The sequence below is a fragment of the Eucyclogobius newberryi genome, unplaced genomic scaffold (assembly GCF_026437365.1).
Source record: "Eucyclogobius newberryi isolate DKJ021-1_F unplaced genomic scaffold, fEucNew1.0.hap1 SCAF_3, whole genome shotgun sequence".
NCBI lineage: Eukaryota > Metazoa > Chordata > Actinopteri > Gobiiformes > Gobiidae > Eucyclogobius > Eucyclogobius newberryi.
The window spans coordinates 24,559,587-24,582,171 of record NW_027315945.1 but is presented as its reverse complement, the minus strand read 5'-3'; the positions used below and the strand labels follow the sequence as shown (position 1 = coordinate 24,582,171).

Genomic DNA, 22,585 nt, shown 5'->3' with positions numbered 1-22,585 from the left:
TGACCGTGCCGCGGCTCTGCAGCCACGGCCTTCATTTAATACGCACTTTGCTTATTTGTTTACATGCCTGCTGGGTATTTTATGTTGAGCTGCTATTTTTATTTAATTCGAATTTTGCACTATTATTTCTTATTCACGCTACCTCAAAGTAAAGTGCACTGGTAAAGTGTTAAGAAATAAAATAAAAACTGGGGACAACCTGTTAATGTTGCATTTGTGTATTTTTCTAATGTGTTACGAAAGTATCGGATCAGGACTCGGTATCCGCAGATACTCAAAATCAGATGACTCGGAATCAGATCGGGGCCAAAAAAAACCTGATCGGGACATGCCTAGCCCTTAGTGTCAAAATGAGGCAGCTGTGTGTTGTCTGCATCTAATTTATAAAGCCATCCATCCACAGTGAATAGTTGGGAGACTCAGAAGGCATCAGGCAAGTGAGCAGTAACTTACTTTTTAAACTCTGCAAACAGTTTAAAAATAATTAGTTACGTGTTTCACCTTTTTAAGCCAGGTACAGCACCTTTAATTATCTTTTTCATTAAGTTTTTTTTTTTTTTTAAATCAAGCAAAGCCTAAAGATGATTTTTTTTGCTATATATTTTTAAATCTTACCCTGGACTAGGTGTTGTGAATTAGTAAAACCTAAAACCACCTTCATCATCATATAGAGCTGTATCCTTCAGCACACATGTTAATCCAAATACAGTAACTCATTAAAGTTAAGTATAGATATTGTGAGATTAAAGTATCATTTTAGAAAACCCAGCAGCCTGCAGCAGTTTGCCATGTTGTTGACACATTCTTGCAGACCACAGCTGTGTTTAGGGTTAAAGATGTGATCCCAGAGGCGTTGGGAAAGGTAAACAGGTGACTAATCCTTGTGATCCAGACTGCTGGGTGTTGGACCATGACCCACGACCTCCAGTGTGACCTGTGGGAAACCAGAATCCACCGCACCAACCACACTTAACTACTTCCTGTTTCATTCAGTCTGTAAAAATATACCGTACAGGCCCATGTTGTGTGGTTAAATTAAGCTAATAAAGGAAATTACTTTGACCTTTCATGCTTTTCTCTTTTATTAGCAGTGGATTTCAGTTAATGACATACGCACATGTTTTATGGAGTTTTATTCACAAGGAGATCACAAATATTGTCAGATCTAAACATTGGGACAGGTCCAATACAGTGTTGTATTGGCGTAGTGGCAGCAGTACATAGTGATAAGAAGCTCAGTTTGTTTTGAGAAAGGCGACGGATCCTTTCAAACAGTTCACTCCCAGACGGTTGAGCTTTGTGCTGACGCTGAATGTTTGAGTATCTTAGTCACCTTGATTAGTCATGAGTTTCATCAAATCAGCAGGAGTTATGGGAGGTCAGATGTGCCAATAGCGTGACAGTTTTGTGTGCACTGCGGAGACGGGCTCGCTCTAATTTGTTGTTGAAGACCTACCTTCATCAGTTTACACACTGACTCAAAAGGTTTAAGGTAACGGGCAGGGCTAATGTTTCACTCAAACAGTGGCAGGCAGGCGGCAGCGGTCTAAACGGCAGCTGAAGAAATGATAAACAGATCAGACAAGCCAGGTGGAAAAGAGAGGGAGGAAGGCGGGAACAGCGTGCAAAAGTGAGAGGGTTTCAGCGCGACAACCCTGTGTACTGGCGGGACATGTGTTTCCTTTCTTACGTGTTTTTAGTTGAAGATTTATAAAGTAGTTAAATAAAGTAAGCATTAAAGCAGCACAGTTTTGTATAAAGAAATTACACTGACATACTTGTCTTTAATGTTTATTAGCTTTTCCCCTAATGGTTTCACTACACAAAAAATAAATAGTAGTGCAATAATTACAAATAATGTTTAAAAAGCTGAAATATAGATGATGTTTTTATGGATTAAGTATGGGGAAAGTTTCCAATAATGTTACAATGATTTTCACTTGTAATACTTTTAGACATTTTTGACACAAACAGGTATCCATGTTGATTTTCATGCTTGTTCATGTTAAAGTCATTTGGTGTGACATGTTTCACTCCGTTTTCTCAGTTACCCTTTTAAACTGATCGTTCATCAAGTTAAGTAACGAGTAATTAACCCTGCATTACAAACAAACAACACTAAATTCTGACCTTTCGGTCACCTGAGACCTGAGCTTTTAACCCAGACCTGTGTGAACCTATTACAAGAGCATTTAGGCATTTCATGTGATGCATCATCATGTATTTGTCTCCTACAGAAAGATGTTCTCATTTACTGGTCTAAACTTGATCAAAATGCAATGAAGACTAGTACTAAAAAAAATGTCTGGGGTAGATCGTCTCTGATAAGATGACAACTCTGGTAATGTGAACCAACCCTTGCTTTCCTTTCTAACAGCTTGCTTGAGCTAGCTCCGAGCGAGCCCACCAGCCCCCCCCCCCCCCCGCGCCCCCCGGCCGCGCTAAAGTACGGCGTGTCGTCGGTACACGTTTATATACACGTTTATATGAAAGAGGAACTTCACGAACGATCGGGCCACGCACTGGAATCGCTTTAAATTAACTTGTTTTGACTTTATTCGGCTGGATTGAGTGTTTTCGTCGTGTCGTTGCGATGTGTCTTGGCTCCGGCCCCGCCCCCCGGCTCCGGCCCCGCCCCCCGGCCGGCGCCGTACCGCGTTTCCACAAAGGAGGAACTCATGAAACTGCGGAGAACAGTCGTCTTACCCGGAGATCGTCACGTTATCCCGGCGCAATACTGACCTAACCTAATACTGATGTGCAATTCTGTCGTATGTGCAATTGCTGTTGGAATTCATGTGCAATCTATGTGCTGTCGTGACACATATTCATGTGCAATTACTGTCGGGATCACATGCAATGGTATTTATGTATTTATTTGTCTATGGGAGTTTTTATTTATTTATAGGAGATCTTCTACTGAAAGTGTTTTTCAGACTTCCTATAAGTGATCTGTTCTTCTGTATCTACCTCTGTATCTACCTGCGTTGCACCAATGAAATTTCCCCATGTGGGACAATAAAGGAATATCGTATCTTATCTTTTTCCCACTGCAATGAAGGATGAAGTGTGTGATAATGTAGTGTACCCTTTTGACTTCTTTATGTTAAACCAATCTTGAGTGTAATAGAGACGACTGAATGAGGGTGCCTCACTGCCTACATACCTGTGTTTCTTAATGAGTCAAGCATTGTGAATGGGCTCAGTCTAAACAACAGGAAATCAGCAAAGACCGCATCATTAACTTCTCAACAAGCATTGAGCACACCTTTTGTGACTCTTGGCTAACCGCTCTTGGCAGCCCAGGACAGATCCTTGTCTTATTGGCACTTCCTTTGGATTTACTTAATTTCCTCACTGTCTCTCTCACACACAGACACACAGACACACACACACACAGGAAGTATACACCTTACTATAATTAGTGGCGTTATGAGGGGGGGGGAATACAAGTGTTCTTACATAGGTGAAGGCACGCGTCCTTAAAACATGTCAGAGCAGCAGCCGAACTCCAAACCCACACAGATCACAAAGAGCAGGTGCCTGAACGGGCCGGCCCTAAACACACCCTGCAAAGATCATCCTGAATGAAATAGATGCTCCTGTTCTTCCCTCAAAGCACATATCAATTTAACAAGCTTTCTTTGGGCTTTATTATCGGCATTTCTCTTTCATATTACTTATTTGTTGTCAGTTCAACTTCAAAGACGTGAGTCAGAACTGTGCCAAGCAACTGAATGACAATACCTATAATGCATTGTAGGGTTGACTCAGACCTTCCTCTTGCCTGCATTGTGTATTTATGTAACAATAAGATATGAGCAGCACGACGGTTCGCATTCCTGCTTCAAAGCAATAAGTTGACATGTTTGTTTCCTCGACCTGGTGGGACCTTTGTTTGTGAATCTGGCATGTTTAGTTCACTGTGTTTGTGTAGGGCTCCACCAGCTTCCCCTGTGATAGAGCTTCTTAATCTCGGTTTATCTCAGTTTTTACTGTTTCAATGACTTTATTTTATACGTTTCATTCATATGTGTTCATTTTGATTTAGAGAGATACATATATTGATGTAGGGAAGGACATCAAATTGTCAAAAATAAAAATACTAAACAAAACATAGATTCAAGTGATTGATTAGCAATACCCTTTTTTAAGTGAATTAATTTATTTGTGTACGTTCATGTAGTAAATTACAAGTCATAGAGGAAAAAATAATAATTCCAATAATAAAACAGTCATTATTTGAGTAAACCTTGAAGTTTTGAAGTCTCACTGTGCACATGCCATCCGTTGTCACTTTAAAGCATAACTGAGTCCATAAATAATGGTGTTTGTTTTTGGTTCCTTCTCTCTCTCTCTCTCGCGCCATTCGAGGTCAGCTGATACTCGGGTACATCATATAACAGTGTCGTCTGCCTTTCTGACTCACCTCGGCGGCTCTCACATTTCTCTAGTCTTGTGTGAGTCAGTGTCTTTGAAAGTGCCGTTTCAGTCCCCGTTGAGTGAATGTGTCATCTGAGTCACTCCTCTAATCTTATACACATCGACTTCATTGCATTATTTTACTGCCATGCACTCTAGAACATCACTCTTCCTGTGTAGGGGCTGATATACAATGTCTTCTGCTTCTTTTCGGCCCCCGGCAAAGTGTGCCGCCAAAACCTCAGAGTTCTGGTTACATGATCTAATGTTTAGCCCTGTTAATCCATTGAGCCCTTTGGAATGCACTTTTACCACTAAATGTGTTAGAAGAGGGAAATTGTGTAACAAGAGCCTGTTAGGCAGTTAGGCTGTTGCTATCTCTACCACTATCTCTATCATTAAACATTATTTCATGATATTTGAACCTATCCAGCTTTTTTTATTTGAAGATATCAAGACAGATAATCAAAAAGCTCATTAAAATGGTGAGACCTGTTTATTGCTGCATGGCTTTATGGCAGACCGCAGCATGTGGCCAGTGTTGATGTGATGTGTATCTTTGCTGAAGGAGCACTAATTGATTTCCTGACAGGTTTTTACTCACTCTAAATCTCACTCTGATGTGTCCGTGACTGTCAGCCTAATGATTCATAAAATGATAATTTAGTTAAAAATAATTAATCTGTTAATTTCCTGTCGAACAGAAAACAACCAACTTTAACATCAATTAAAAGTCTTCATGGCAACACCAGCCTTCATTTTTTTGCAGTTGCTCGAGGTTTTAAACTGCCATCTATTTACGATGTGTTTTTCTGTTGTGTTAACTGGCACTAAGCTGAAGCAGACTTGATCGCCTCCTCTCTTTAGCCCATGATAAACATTTATTTGACATGCATTTCTTTGTGTCAATCTTAAGCAGTATATGAGAGATGGCTGAAGGCTTGTGCTTAAGCAAGCTGAGTATTCATTTCATTTGGGTACCTCTTTTATGTCTGACATTTATCGGCTGCTTTGATGTTATCCACTTTTGCCCGGGTCAAGTCTGCACTGTGGGCCGTGATGATAAATCACACTAAATCCATGCCAATGTTAGATTAAATTGAAATAAAGTGCAAAGGGACAGTCCATTTAATGCTGATGGCCAGACAGTCACAAATGTGTGAGCTCCTTAATGTCTTTCTCCTCGCCGCCTGGAACGGGAGAGTCTTTCAGTCTTTCTGCCCTACAATATGCTGTGTGCTTCTGTCTGCTAGGGCATCGCTTTTTTTATAACACATAAATCAATACTGAGGCCATATTTTATCCTTTGTACTTCTTAAATAATTATTGCAGGGGAATGTTTCTCAGCCTTACAAAGTAACGGCCTCCACCTCATAGATGTCTCGCCCCTTCTTTTCTATAAAAGGAATGGTGGAAAACATTTAAAGGCAATAAAATGTACATTTCATCTAACAATTGAGTTTGTTTGGTAAAAGCATACACACTCATTCTGCCCACCGTATCTGTGAACACATACATTTAATTAATTATGACTATTGAGTTCGATCAATCACCATTATCACGTCCTGCCACAGTACACTAGTATATCAGCACCACTACCTTTTGGCCTACTACTTGCGTATTGATGCCGTAAACCCAATGAATACAATAGTGAACAAATCCTTATGGCAAAACCACTTGAAATTCTGTTCAGAGCCGCTGCAGACCGTAGCCCAGCACCTCTCCCTCCGCTCCCCCCCGATGCGTGCGCTCGCGTCGGGTAGGTGGATGGATCTGTAGCGTCCGCGTTCTCATTACCCTTCTTCCAGCCTAATGAACTATGTGTGTGGAAATGTGTGTGTTAAATTGAAGCGCAGTTCTGCTCCGCCGCTGTTCGGCCCTGTTTCATTAAATGATAAAGTTTACTGATGACTCCGGTGGGATCATTATTTACTGGCTTTCCATTCACCGCGCCACACCCGGGCACAATCTTTATAAATGACCTGCTACATGGAAAGACAGAGGTATTTTGCACCGCAGGTTAAAAGACAAATGGCTCTGTATTCACTTAGGAGACCGGCAGCATATCTAACATGCTCACGTCGCCTATTTAGATGTAGACGCTGTTTACCGATTAGAAGAAAACAATGATGTAACAGGAGGCTTTGTAGCATACAGTCTAGACGCATTTGTTAATCATAGAGAAGCCATATTTTGTAGAACAATATTGTAAAGAGAGAGGGAGAGAGCGAGAAGAAGAAAAAAAAAACACTGAACACTTTCATAGATCTCTGCTTCTTTGCCTCGGGGGTTGAGTTCAAAGCGGCTGTGTTCGCATGTGGGTTGGGTCGAAGATGATCTTGCCAGTAGTCTTCTTGGCCTCAATGGGCTTGATTGTGTGCGCATTGGGGCTTCCACAGTGTATATACCTTTTTATAAGTGAGAGAGTGTGTGAGAGAGAGAGAGAGTGTGAGAGTGTGTGAGTGAGAGAGAGAGTGTGTGAGTGTGTGAGAGAGAGTGAGAGAGTGAGTGTGAGAGAGAGAGAGAGAGAGAGAGAGAGAGAGAGAGAGAGAGAGAGAGAGAGAGAGAGAGAGAGAGAGAGAGAGAGAGAGAGAGAGAGAGAGAGAGGAGAGAGAGAGAGAGAGAGAGAGAGAGAGAGAGAGAGAGAGAGAGAGAGAGAGAGAGAGAGAGAGAGAGAGAGAGAGAGAGAGAGAGAGAGAGAGAGAGAGAGAGAGAGAGAGAGAGAGAGAGAGAGAGAGAGAGAGAGAGAGAGAGAGAGAGAGAGAGAGAGAGAGAGAGAGAGAGAGAGAGAGAGAGAGAGAGAGAGAGAGAGAGAGTGAGTGAGTGAGTGAGTGAGTGAGTGAGTGAGTGAGTGAGTGAGTGAGTGAGTGAGTGAGTGAGTGAGTGAGTGAGTGAGTGAGTGAGTGAGTGAGTGAGTGAGAGAGAGAGATCCTCTTAAGCCAGCTAAAGCCATCACCTGCCGCATTCAGTCTCTTCTCCAATACTTCATCTGTCACCTCTCCACTGTCAAACCCCCGGCTCCAAGTGTTAACCGCTTTAGATTCCTTTTTGCACTTTATTTGTTACTGGCAAACATGTGACAATGCTCAATAGTGAACTGTAGTACCACTGTGTATTCATTGGCCTTTACATTATTGTTATTTGTTTTAGTTTTTTTTGTATAAAACGTCAACTCAACAATCTATTGAGTCTGAGCCATTTGCTCACTTATAATCAATGACAATAATAATTTCTACCTGTTAAACGTCTGAGATTGTGGCCTGTTGTTGCCATTTACAAATCATGAATAATAAATGACCAATGCAAAATACTAGAATGCTACTGCTAACATAACCCACATTGTTCATTACATTAATAAACTGAAGCTTCTGTTAAGATTGTTTGAAATAGACCTATGGAGTCCATGGAACCAGACAGAAACCCTTGGATAGAGTTACAATTGTAGGCATTATGACCAAGCAACATCTGTCTTAATTAGATATATAATATAGATTTTCTGAAAAAGTAATAATGTCACATAAACGGCCAGACGGAAAAGGTACTTATACATGTGTTTTGACTTTGATTGATTTATTTTGGAGTATAGGTTGAACTGAAATTACTCATTTTTTAGCTTTTACAATTATATTGTGACTTGAATAATCATGATTATCGAGTAACCAAATAATCTTGAAAGAAATCGCTACTCCAGACAAATTGCCAACAACTTGAATAGCAAATGGTGACAGGCCCGTCCTTAATCAGCAGAGCCCGTGTGAGGACAGTGAGTGAATGTGAGCTCTGTCCTGTCGCTCCTGGTCTCCACTAAAATGAGCTGCTACATGACAGTGCCATTACCTCCAGCTGTCACTGCTAAATCAAACATTTAAGGGTCTGCATCATTACCACTTCTCACAAGAGTTCTTCTTTTACCCTTTTTCCTACTGCGAACTGTATGAAGAGAGCGACTGCTCTTAGACGCAGTAACTATGAAAACACCTCTGTATTCTGCACACATAAAAGCAGCTCATTTTTACCATGATGAGATAACTTAAGTTGAGGCATTTGTCAAAAGGAGCGCTAAACAAATTAGATTGAAAACAGTAAAGTGAGACGACAAATGACTGACCTGGATTTGCTGCCAATGTTTAATCTACTTCACTGTCAATTTTGCTTTAAATGTATTTGTGGCAGCAGTCATGATATCGACGGGGCTTATGACATGTGATATGTGTGATGTGTGTATGCACTCCTGAGGTTTTGATCATATCTTCAAAGCAGGTTTAATCTTGTGTAAACCCTCTAAATAAACATGCAGATGGCCCTTCAAACTGCCCTGTTTGAAGCGAGTGTCGGAGCTGGAGCTGATGAGCTAAACGCTTGATGTTTTCATCATATTCGCTTGATTTGAAGCTCATTTTCCAAGAGATTTATGCCTCATGCAAATTAAAATGACTTTAGCAAAATAATGATAAAGTACAGTAGAAACTCTCAGCGTTTGCGCTGTGCTTTCCTTTTCTAAAGTATAATGCAGTACATGTTTTTGCAGGATACACTTTAACATAATTTTCACACTATATAATATGGGTTACTAATCTTCAAAGTGGTCCCAGCTGCTCTTAACTCCCCCTTTTTCACACTCATATTTGCTTTAGAACCATCATAGCACATGTTGTATTTTTATACCTAAATGTAGTTTTCTAAGTTGGCAGCATGCATTTTGACAACAAGTCTCCCCAAAGCACAGTTTTTACCATCTCTATCTTTCTCCTACAACTCTTTTTGGTTGCTCGTCTCCGCTGACTCCTACGCTGCCGTGGCCCCAGTGTGCCACACATTATCATTTCACAGAGCAGACACACAGCACACAGTACAGCACAGATGGGCGGCATTGGCTCTTTCTGACAGATGAATAGGTAAATATTTACCTTCCCAGATTGTCTTTCTTCTCCCCTCATCCTTCCATTCCTCCACCCATCGCCTACCTCTTTACACTCATGGCTGTCATTTTCAGGGCTCTTCTATCCCAGTGGTCTTGCCTTCATCTTATCACGGGAGGCGCTTACAGGCATCTGTTGTGCAAACACGCTTGCATACACATGAATATATTTAGAATATATGATTAAGAGGATAGTTTTGTTTGGAAGAAACCTCATTCACTCTCACCAGCGGTAGTTGGACTGAGCTAAGGCCTTGACAAAGAAAGGGTTGATAAGAATTGTCCACACAAGACACACAAGACAATGGCCTGTTTTATGAAGCGGCTTCAGCCTGCTGAGGCAGACTGGGACTGGCTGTGTGCTTATCTGGACTTTTAATTAACAGACTTTAGTCTCCTATGAACACATTTTCTTGTGTAAATGCTAGCAGACCAGTGGCACAATATGGCTAATAGAGGCCACAATCTCCAGAGATGAGCTGTATCAGTCTCTGAGCGGCACGAGTGAAATGAAAGTGCACCCACCTTTATTTACTGATAGTAATGATAATATTACTATTGTCAAGGTAATGCAGACTGCAGGCTTTAAATCATAGGTGTCAAACTCTGGCCCGTGGGCCAAATCTGGCCCGCCAGACGTTTTAATCTGGCCCACCAGACGTTTTAATCTGGCCCGCCAAACATTTCAAATTTATATTTAAAAAAAAAAAATATATATATATTTTTTTTTAATCGATTCATAGAACCGTAGTTACATCCGTAACCAATTTTATCGCTAAAACTACGCGTCCCACAATGCCGCCGGTGGCCGCCCCTCCCCCACAGGGTTCTGCTGCACTGCTGTGTGAGCTGCCGAGGGAGAAGTGCACTTTAAGCACTTTTGAGCAGAAGTTTAGGTGTACAGATAACTACACAGACGTGGAAATGTTAGTTAGTACATTTAAACGTTTCTTTAGATCTTGAGAAGTTTATTTTGTTATAAAGTCAAATGTTTATCTCTGTGTAGAACTGTAGATCAACTCTGAAGTTGTAATGCACATAAACTGAATTTTCTAAATACATTTCAGTTTATGAGAACAAATGTTTTTATCGATCCAGTAATTGCTTCAAAACAGCGTAGGCTATATAAAGCTATTTATTTCCTATATTTTTAATAGTTTTATGTTTTACGTTATGTTCGGCCCGCGACCCAAATGAGTTTGACACCCCTGCTTTAAATCATTTCAAATATATTTGCCTCCACAGAGATAACTCAGTGAAGTAATTTGTAAACACAAACCCTTTTTGTATGAGACCAGATCATTTTTTCTTTTAACAGTGGACCGTAATGTAATGTTAAACAGTTGGCATTATTATCTTCACATGACATTCGACATTTCAAACTTTTAATGTTGTCTAAACGTTACTTGCTTGCTTACTTGCTGGGTGCTTGTGTTTTTGCAGTAGTTGCACTTCAATATTTTCCCGTTTTAAAACTTTTCCCACTGATATCACTGTGTAATCAATTGTAATCGTTAACTCCTTCAGTGGCCTGACGTGGCAGATAATGTCACTTGTGATGAATCCTTTTCTGTTTCACTGCTTTATCTCTATTTCACACACCAAATAGACTTTTCACTCTCTTTTTTTAATACAAAAAGCAATGTTATTGTTTCCTCCCTTTACAATACAGTATATATATATCAAACTGTTTAAAGGACCCAATCAGTAATGAAAGTGTTACGTTTTTGTGCCTGTTTTTTGTATTAAACTTTGAAATAAGTTTCACATTTTCTTCTTTCTGTTTAAAACACTCTGCTGAAGTGTAATTGAAAGCAGCACTGAAGCCCAATCTTTTGTCTTGCCTGTCTTTCTGCTCGTGCTCTGGGCCCATCTCTTGCAGCCGTGCTTCTCACACTGTTTTTGAAAGGTGAGCTATAACAAGGCACATTGCTGCTGTCTGGTTTTAACAAGGCGAGTATCAGTGTGCTTCTTGTTCATTAGTATCACACATCACACCTCCATCACCCTTGGATCTGCAAGAGACAGAGGTGTCAAAATGACTCCGTGTGCATGTGTCTGTGCCTCTGCTGTGGCTTTTATTTATTTCTTTTCCTCCTCTTATGAAAATCCTCCAAAGCCAATTCACACCACTAGCCATGCTCTTTCTCTGTGTTCTGTCTGTGCTACTTTGCCCTTGACTCAATTTGACATTTTCCAGTAATGGTGTACATGTTCTGTTGCTCCTATAATGTATACATTAAAATGGATAATCCACCTATTTTGACAAAATTATATGATATTAACATTTCTGGCAACTGCATTTAATACTTTATTACCATTGTGGTTAGGACTGCACAATATATTGCAATCAAATTAAAATCGCAATTACATTTGGCGTCATTTTAGATATTACAAAATACATTCTGAAATGCATTCTTGTATTAGTTCACATTTCAGTTTTCTCTTTTTTATTTTTTTTACAATGTTCACTGTGACCAGGCTCCTACTTTTGAATCTAATATCATAAATCTAATTGTGCAGACATTTGACAATACTAGTTAAAAATAAATCCCCTAGTGTAGTCATCGGTTGCGCTGTTTTTGAATTATTTTACATAATTTTATTAATTGTACTCAAATACTCCCATTTACATCAATCTTCTGTATGGTCTCCTCTCACACCGACCAACTTCCTGCTCCGCTTCATCTGTATGTCTTTTCTGTGGCCCTAGACCTCCTGCGTTTCTATTCTCCACTACATTTCAGTTTACTGTCCCTATTCTGTACAAACCATCTCAGTTTCACTCCCAAAAACAACCATCTTCAGCTCCTTTTCTTCTGTTCCATTGTCTGCTTTATCAGTCATTATCTCTTTACCATTGCTGATTCTACTAATCTTAATCTGTGCTTACTCGGCAGATAACATTTGTATGTGTTTGTAAACCTTTTAATGTTGCTCGACTTAAATAATTGAATGAACTTCATCAGTGCAGTAATCAATTGTTCATGGCATAAGTTATATCGCTGGTGTACAACAGGAGGATTAGAGCCACAACTTGGGTGAAGTATGCACATGTATAATTACCTATTTGTGTCTGAATTGCAGACGTTTGGGTTTTTAGTTCAATGAGTTGTACTTTTTGTCCATAGGATAGTTGTCAGGCAGATCTAAGAGGTCAAGGATGCTGTTGCCTGCAGGCCATTGATTAATATTAATGACCAGCCGCCAATTGGAAGTTATCAATAGGTCAGGGGTTATCGCAGGGTTGCAGATGCAGTAAGTTAATGTAATTAAAGATGCATCGTGTTGGTGATTGCACAGAAAATGTTTTTGTCAAGCTGTCGGTCTTTTCTTTGTTTTCGGTTTGCTTCTCTTTCCACCCTCTCACTGTACATGCCACAGCTGTCTCCTGTCTGTGCAGGTAATGTTTATCCATAATTCACAATTGATTTCGATGTTGAAGGAAATCCAGCTGTTTGTTGTCAAGTAAATCCCGGCATCTCATAAAATCCCCCTTACACATGTGCCTTTATATTAAAAGGCTATTATAGTGCTCTTATCCAGTGCATCTTAAGCTTTCATAGGTAGATTTCAAAAGTCTGCTTATATTGAGAATGACTTTATCTCAGACACTTGCACAAACAAGCCTAGAATCCGCTCAACAAGACATTTATTGTGAGGTATGCCCTGACACATCCCGTTGGAAAGCTGCAGCACATACAGAGAAAATTACTTACAACTGCTATTCTCATTCTGCCCCTGTCAATACAAACAATATACACACACAACTGATCAATGCATCTTTTCCTATCCCCTATTGATTTAGAATCATCCTATGAGTGTGTAGCTCAATAATCACTAGCTAATGATTGGCAATCGAGGTTGCTAATCAGGTTTGGGCTGAAATGAGTTCTGAGGGAAACTTCTTCCTGTTTTATTTGTTTGCTATGGACGTCTTCAAAGTTGGCTGTCACAATTGAGAAATGTGTATCAATCATAATGTAATGATCGTGATGAACTAATCAGTGGAGACAGATCTATATGTCTTATTGCTTCTGGGTTAACCCTATTGACACTGATATGAAAAATGTTTGTATTTTTCTTGGTCTCGCCGCAGAGTTCCAGGTGTAACCATTGCCACTGATATCATCTGTGGATTCCCTGGAGAGAGGGAGGAGGACTTTCAGGAAACCGTGGAGCTGGTGAAGCACTACAAGTTCCCCAGCCTCTTCATCAACCAGTTCTACCCTCGACCTGGGACGCCTGCCGCTAAAATGGAGCAAGTGCCTGCACATGTGGTAAGGACTGCTCTCTGCTGTATTCTTCACTATACATTAAACTAAGCATGCTTCCTCTGCATAGAAGTACAGGTTAGTAGTTGGTAAGGAGGAAAACACCATAATCACAATCGTCATAAAACATCCAAAACAAGTCACAAAAAGCCTGGACCTGAATAATACCATGCTGAATTAATATGTAAATTTTTTTTTTTTTTTTCATGATACTACAGCCATTTACCCAGTGGAAGCAATACAACGATCCATGGGTGATATATAAAAAAAAGCAGCACTCCACCAAAGCAGTCAAAAAACATTGGCCCTTCCTGGGTAAACACCTGTAACAACCTTTTCCCCCCTGGCTCATGTAGCAAAAGCCATTTTACATTTTTGGCTCCTATACCTTTAAATAATGCAAAATGATGTGTAACCACTACATACAAAACAGAAATAATGAAAGAGCTAAAGATAATATTTAGGCCCTGGTGTGAAAGCCCCTCTCTCTGCAGCCTGTACTGCCTCTTCACCTGGTCCATTGCACAGGCTCTGACACCTGCAGCCGCTCCTTAAGCTCCTCCACCGAGAGCATATTATTTTGTGCCGTACAAGAGCAAATTGATACACATTTTCACAATCTCTTCCGTCCATTCAACTACATCAAATTTGTGACTAATGGCCATTTATAATCTCATAATTCAAGTCATAGTCCTTGTGATTTTCCACTCTTGCTCCCTGACACAGATCCACAGTCTTGATAGAAACGGGTGCGTGGCTATTGAGGGCGATCTCCCAGTCCAGATCCCCCTGTCCAGATCCCCCTGTCCAGATCCCCCTGTCCAAATCCCCCAGTCCAGTTCCCCCAGTCCAGTTCCCCCAGTCCAGTTCCCCCAGTCCAGTTCCCCCAGTCCAGACCCCCCAGTCCAGATCCCCCAGTCCAGACCCCCCAGTCCAGACCCCGCAGTCCAGATCTCCCAGGCATACGGCGGGTCAAGACATTTGCTTTCTTTATGACTCCAAAGTAAACACAACATCCAATACCAGCGCTGCCACAGGCGACACCCAGTGTGACGAGTACAATCAAGCAAATAATATATTGCTTGTTGTACATTCAGGTTTTGTTCCAGACCAATGGTTCTTCTCTCCACAGTTCAGCACACTGTCCCCTGTTAACTTGTATCCCTCTGAGCACTTCAGGGTCACCTTATCTAAGTATTTGTTCGTGGGACAAACATCCACCACCTCACCGTGCAGGCTGAGAAATAGATTTTCAAAGTTAGGGACCAGGGGGGCCCCCCATCTAAAAACGTTAGGGGCCCCCCAGCAATTTCAGGGGCCCACAAGCGCGCGCGGCATCGCGGCGTCATAAGAACAAGATAAATGTGTTGTTTTAAACCTCGTTATTAGCATGTAAAACAATTTATTGTACTTTTATCTTTTATTTGATATGAAGGAAGAGCACAAATACTGAATTCCTATAAACAAGAGATCATGATCTTTCAATACTGTTTAATTTAATATAATAATGTTTCTTGGATACAAAATAAATACTGTATACAGCATTTGACACAAGGAGATCTTATATGTTCTGCAGCAGGAATAAATAAAATCACAGTCTACAAAATAACCTGAGTACAGACACAGCAAGGAGATCTTATATGTTTTATAATAAATATTCTGAATCATAATATTCTTGTCAGGGAACAAATCAAGTATCAATATTGTTAAAATAGTAGCTTGTAAGAGTTCTGTTAAATACCAAAACTTGTCAAATAAATACCTGTGGCTTGTTGTATCCCTTTTGAGGAAAAGCCAAACACACCGTGCAGTACAACAATCCAGCCTCCTTGTCGTATTGATGCCATGGGACAGGTGTGTCCCACGACTCAAGATATATATATATATTTTTTTTTTCTTCTGTAACATTTTGTCTTTTGGGTGGTGGGGGTTTTCCCCCTTCAAGGTACTTCCACATCGACACAGTTTTTGTTGTAAACAACTTTACTCAGTCCGCTATTCAGTCTTCACTTTTGCCGCAAAATTAGACCGGGCATTTCCGAGGAAACATGAACGCGACACGAACGCAGCGGCCAATCAGATGCCCACTTTCATCGAAATTAGATCACGGACACCGCACGGCCAATGAGAAGCGAGAATACTGCAAAGTGGGCATGTCTGTCAAAACGAAACTTAAGCGATGAAAATGCCCCGAATATGGCCAAATTACTAGTTAAATCTTGAATTTTTTCGAGGAATTTAGATGCAGGGGCACGGCGGGCCCCCTCCTAATTCAAACCGCGGGCCCACCAGAGATTTGACTGCTTACGGGCCCCGGGCCCCCGTCTATTTCGCGGCCTGCCGTGTTTGATTTCAGGAGCCTTGCATTCAATTAGGTTGCATTTTGGAAGCTCCGGAGACCACTTTCTGTTGATGTCACAAGAAATACTGTCTGAACCCACCATGTTGTAGCCAACATTACAACAGAACGTGACCGACGTCGAGAGAGAGTCTGGGGGACGCGAACCAGTCGCCACAATCCCAAACTTGATCTTAGGATCTGGCCCTTTCACCAAGACATGTTGGTGGTGCTTTGTCGAATTCTCCGTTGGCTAAGCACATCAGCCTTTCTGAGCCGTTTATTTAGTATGATTTTTCACAACTGTATGTGACGACCTCCGAGAACTGGTAGTCCTCCTTAACCGGACTGAAGTATACGTTAGCAATTTGATTTGGCGGATCACACTTGGTCAATTCAAAAACAGGAAGCCGGCCTACCCAGCCTTTTGCTCCACAGTACATTTTATTTTCTATTCCCACCACATAATAGCCTTTGTTACATACAACGTGAACCATAGCTCCAAACTCAGTGCCTTGTGTGTAATCAACATGTCCATTTTCCACCTCTCCATCAGAACCACAGGTTTTTATTTCACACTCCATTTTCAAATCGCTCCATTGCCCGTGGGTATAGGTGACAGTTCCAGGTCCCCGTGTTTCGTAGCCCACTTGACACGTGAATTTGACTGAGATGCCGTCAGGTGCTGGGAACTTGACATCAGTGATCAGGTCCATGTTCTCTTTGCCTGTGGGCCTGAGGCATTTACCATAAACATTCCTGGCCACACTGAGGAAAACGAGAAACATCAAAACAGCCTTCATTGCTCCGGTTCCTCCTTCTTCTTTGGTGTTTTATGGCGGTTGGTATCCAAGTGTTACATTACCGCCAGACTTCTTCTTTGGTGTTTTATGGTGGCTAGTATTCAAGTGTTACATTACCGTCACCCACTGTAGTTGTACGTCTAAGACTTTAGAGTTTATCCTTTAGACTTTATTTATACAGTGGGTTTACATGCCAACAAAAAAAACGAATAGTTGCTTTAATCCGATACAATCAGACATCTACGTGTGCATGTAAACACCTTACTCGGATCGGCGTTCAAAATCTCCGATTGAGACACCCAGATTATGTAGTTGCGTAATCGCCCTGAAACTAGACAAGGCTTGTGCACATGCTCCACGGCCCACGCTGATGTATGACCCCGGAAACAAAACCATACAAGAAAGCCGGTCGCTTGCAAAATGGCGGCCCAAATCACTTACGGTTCACCATCTTGCTACAGCTGGTGGTGAAGGAGGTACATTTACTGTCTCGCAGCAACAATATTTCAGATGTGTTGGCCCGATGGTTAGAGACACAGCTTGGCGCAAAGGAGTTCATGGGTTCGATTCCTGCACAGATCTTTATTAATCTCGAATTTAACATTTTTTTTGCATAGTCTAGTTTGTTTTGGGATGAGTTAGCTACACTTTTGCTAATACAAAGCCATGGGAGCAAACATTTACAGTTTTTTCCCCCTCGTCTCCTAACTACTCAAAAAACTTAGGGTTAGTTTTAGGGTTAGGGGTTAAGTTTAGGGTTTAGGGTTAGGGTTAGGGTTAAGGTTAGGGTTAGAGAGAGAATATGATTCCCTTTGCTGTAACAGCGGGACCAGTCTCGGTCGCCGCCATGCTGTCGCCACCATCTTGGATTTCGTAACTTCCATCCATGCTTTCTTCCTGATTTCCTATGTTCTAGTGCTAACCGTTGTATTAGTCCGCTGAAACTACGCATATCGCCACATAGTGTTAGGAGGACGACACGTTCTTGTCAGAAATTCGACTTTCTCGTCTGCATGTATACTTGGACAAGGCCAGAGCTTGTCCAAGACCTCAAAACCAAATGTTATAAAAAAGGTTTGTTTCGTTTGCGCGTAAACGCACTGACTGACTTTATTCTTTAGACTTTGTTCTTTAGAACCCTTTGCATTAAATAAAAATGATTTCAAATTACTATAAGATATATGTTGTGAATTGTTAAACATACTGTATATGGCTCCAAATTTGAATGCTTACATTTAATATTGATTTTACTATCAAAAATGATGTCAAGGTATATGTACATATTTTTAATATAAACTGAATAATGTCTCCTATATAATATATTTTTAAACCATCTATTTAAAAAAAAAAAAAAACTTTACCATTTTATTTCTTTGTATTTGTTCATGCTGAAATTACAAATACATTCAGATTCACTCCTTTAGACTAAATCATAAAACTTGTACATTTGTGTACAAAATTGAATATAATGTGTTCAACTGAGATTTTACATTTGTCCCTTATCGCAGCCCTGAGCCCCACTGCAGTGGAGATCTGGAGAGTAATCAACACTCTTCTCTCTGGTTTATGTCTCGCTGTTTTCCCCCATCTGCACTCGTCCTGATTGATACCCTGCTATTGCCTCTGTCTGTCTTGTTCATTGCCAAGTGAAACAATTAGCCACAATAATGAAGCTGTAATTGTGCGAAACCGCATCACCGCTGAGACAGAAACGGACAGAAACCTTGAACACATCAGTTTGGACCTTGCCTTCTCTCCTTATTCTAATACATCATCATATTCTTTTTTGTTGGACTCATTTGCTCTCACTGGTTTTATGCTAAAACCCACACATATTGTTATTGCAGTTCTGTTTAATCTTCAACATAAGGCACGCACGCTTCCTTCATGTACTCGATAATCTTTGATCATATTCTTGAGTGTGACCTCCGGTGCTGTACTGTATGCTATATTTTCTGTCTCTTTTGGCATTTGCTCTCCATTCCTCTTTACCATCAAAGTGTTGACACATCTCTTTCAAGTGGAGTGTCTTCATAAGTCATTCTCTTTCTCCCTCATCCCTCCTTCCTTTCTTCATACTCTGTGGAGCCGCTCAGAGTGTCTTCGAGGGATCAATCCCTAGACAGACCACATCGCTGTTTCTCCCCTTATCTTTTCTGCCTTCCTGTTCCTGCTCCATCTGCCTCTTCTGACTTTATTGTCGGTGCTTGTATGTCAGCATGCATCCAGCCTTTATTGCAGTGATAGCTCTTTGATTGTCAGATGTTGGCAGAGAGCAGATTTTCAATGTTTTTTGCAATATCAGCACTTCAAATTCAGATTTTGGAAGAGTTTTATTTTTTTTTAATTTGCTATGAACTCAGTTGGGGACCGTGGTGCAGTACAGTAACTTGTCCTGCCTTTCAGCAAGAAGTTTTTGGGTTTAATCCTTGACTCTTCTTTCTGAATGGAGATTGCTTGTTCTCCATGCGTTACTGCTAAGACATGCAGCTCTGTGTATTTTACTCTACATAGACTCCACATTAGTAATAGTCCAACATTAGTTGGACTATTACTAATGTGGAGTAGATCCCAAACTACGATATAATCATAATTACAACAATTACTCCAGTAAATCGACTAATTTGATTAAAAAAAAAGCTTTGATTATCATTTTATTGCCTAAATTTGTTTGATTTACATATTCTATTAAAACACATGAATCTGTGGCGTGCTCGTCTGACACGGAGCTTGTTCCGCGTGGACCTGCAGCAAGCACCACAGAGGAGAGGCTCTAAGTGATGCAAAAGAAGAAACAGCACTTCCTCTACCTCCAGAGTTTGCAGAGTTGTTTAGAAGTGATACCGAGGAAGAAGAATTCAATGGATTTAGTGATTTTGGGGTAATACTGATGCTTTGGTGAACTTGTTAGCATGTTCTCTTTGCTATAGCTCAGTGCCCCGCTCAGTGCTTGCTCGGCCCTCAGTGCTCACTCGGTGCAGCACGCGGCGCAAGCAAACAACATCACGGCGCCCGCAGCACCCTAAAATGCCCGTGGCGCACGCACGGTTATCTTAATACCTGCCGGTATCTTTTCAGCATGGCGGGTGCCAGTGGCCACATGGCGGGCCGCCATGCCAAAAGCCCTCAGCGAGAACACTGCTATAGTTATCTGAATAACTGTTAATATGTAACGTTAACATACCAGACACTTACAACTGTTCGGTGTCTGTGCGTCATGTAGCTGAAGGTGTTACGTTAGCATACGTACAACTACTCACAATGTTCTCTCATCCGTTATTATTTTAAATTGCATTTCAAGATGAAATGTCTGTTCTTGGTCTTGGATTTTATCGAATAAATTTCCCCAAAAATGCGACTTATACACTAGTGTAATTTATATATATTTTCTTCTTCTCTATTATACATTTTTTGGCTGGTGCGATTCTGGTGCGGAAAATAAGGTAAACATTTTATTTTAAGCAGAGCAAATCCTTATTTGTTTATCACTATAAACATTTATTTGAAAAAAACATTTAATATGTTTTTAAATAGTTTACGAATGTACTAAAATTTGTTACCAATCACTTGATTAATCAATGAAAATAATCAATAGATTACTCTATTACTTAAGCAATCTATAGCTTCAGCCTTAATCATAATAATGCATTAGTCTATATGATGCTTAAAGTCCATTTACATGCATTACTCATTCACTTGAGCCACAGACGCCTCACGATGGCATCTGGTCTTCCCAGTGGTCTCCTACCCAAGAACTTACAAGTCCAACCCTGCTTTTATTTCTGAGGTCTGGCAAGATTGGACATTGACAAAGTGAAATGGCCACAATAATATTGTAAAGCAAAAAATCCATGGTTATACAATTCTAAATAAAGTAGTAAAGGATTGCAAAAGATTAGCAGGTATTTATGTATATGTAACATAGTTTTAAATAATAATGAATGTAAAATTTGTCAAGCCGAAATACAAGAGGTGAGGTAAGGAACAACAGTGCAAAGATAAAATAATGTTTTCTATTACATAAGGGGCAGTTATTGAACAGTTGTATTGTGCAAATCTTATTGTAATATCCAGATGATTGAATAGCTTAATTTCAGTAATCGTGTTGCTCAACCAACTTTCCTGGTTAAATAAAGGTCACAATTGTGTTTGAGACAGTTAGCAGACCACTCTCTGACTGATTACAGTTGTGTATGCATCTTTAAACCATATAAAGAACACAGACAAATACAACTAAAGCAACTTTATACATTTCAAAGTCGTTGCTAGCTTTGTTCTTGCCGTACACCTGCATTGGTAGATAAAGCTGCACTGCATGTCCCATCATCAGTCAGTGTGCACCTGTTCACACACACAAACATCCAGGCTTGTGCACATAGCGTATGGTGGCAGCTCGACGACGTTCAGGCCGCGTAGGGTCAGTCATTAATAAAGAGCAGCAGATGGTTTGTCTGGAGCACAAGTGTGTTGAATAACCACAGGAGGGATGGATGGAGCAGGAAGCACAGACACACAGAGGAGGCCCAGGAAGACGATGTACACAAGGCACAAAGCTAAAGGGGAACAGAGATAGATGGAGGTCCTGGAGTGAGATGTAAAGTAATGTACAGAGGCCAGGGGGGCGGCTTTGTGTTTGTGTTTCAAATTTATCAGCGGTAAAGTTCTGTCTTATGGTCAATGCAGCAAAGTTCAATGTTTAGTGTGTAATTGATAAACTTTCTAATAAACTAGACCGGTGTCTAGGAATGTACTCAATACTCAATACCGAGATCTTATAAAGCTCAAGATCATTCTAAAACTGTAAAAAAAAATCAAATAAAAAAAAAAAAAGTCAGTCACATTTTTTTTTCTTTTTTGGGGGGGGGGGTTATTTTATTTATTTTTTGCAGTATTGATACTTGCTCCAACGAGAATCTAGTTTCAATACCAGTTTTAGCATTACATTTTTTGACGTAGGGAAAGATTTGAGCTTACAAATGTATTCACATAAACTTTTAGATATGGGTTAGAAATTAGACATTAATTTGATATTCTGTATGTATTTAGAACCTCAAAAGATATGTATTATTGCAACTTTCACAATGTATGTTTTTGTTTTTGGAATTATATCATTTGTTTGTATCCAGGATGTGCACAAAAACCAACTGCCACAAAAGTAAACGTGAATATTTCTTTAGCAGGTGCCTTGGGGAGAACACAGGTGTATGATAATATGCACAGGGCTCACCTTTAGTAATAGGTGAACAGGGATGGATGGGCGAGTACCGTGAGGAGGTGGAAAAGTAGACCACAGGGGTGCAGGGACGAGGACAGAGGGGTGCACGGTGAGAATAAAAGGATGTGAATGCTATTAGCTCGGATCTCCATAATCATCCCCAGGTGACTAGAACTTAGCCTTGATAAATGGAGGAGCTGAGCAGAGGCTGTGGACAGGGTTTGTGTGTCTGTGTGTGTGTGTCTGTTTGTGTGTCTCTGTGTGTGTCTGTCTGTGTGTGTCTATGTGTGTTTGGGACGGCCTGTCTGTTAACATGTAGGACGGAGTTAAAAGTGAGCAGATGTAAGAGACTGAACCACAAGAAAAGGAGAATGGCCGTCCAGTGGGAGAGCGTTTTTAATTTCCCCAGGTTGTAATTGGTTAAGAACTCCATTACCCAGGAGGCATCAGTGCTGCAGCTGTCAGTGCAAAACAGCTGGCCAGCCACTCGTAGCTTTATCTCATAGCTTCACTATCATTTATCTATGCCTGGACACACACACTCGCACACATACCTTTTCCCCTTTCCCGTTCCCCACGCCAAGGCCCTTTCTCTCTCACATATCAGGGGACATA

At 40.7% G+C, this 22,585-nt stretch overlaps 1 protein-coding gene and 1 pseudogene across 1 annotated transcript in view; one reads left to right on the top strand and one right to left on the bottom strand.

The window, feature by feature from the left end:
• cdkal1 (CDK5 regulatory subunit associated protein 1-like 1) overlaps positions 1-22,585 on the top strand; it is a 195,190-nt gene that overhangs the window by 99,947 nt on the left and 72,658 nt on the right. The window contains exon 11 of the mRNA XM_072460498.1: positions 13,440-13,620. Within this exon, the coding sequence (XP_072316599.1) occupies positions 13,440-13,620 (181 nt within the window). The remainder of the gene's footprint in view (positions 1-13,439; positions 13,621-22,585) is intronic.
• LOC140374000 (membrane cofactor protein-like) lies at positions 15,882-16,759 on the bottom strand (annotated as a pseudogene).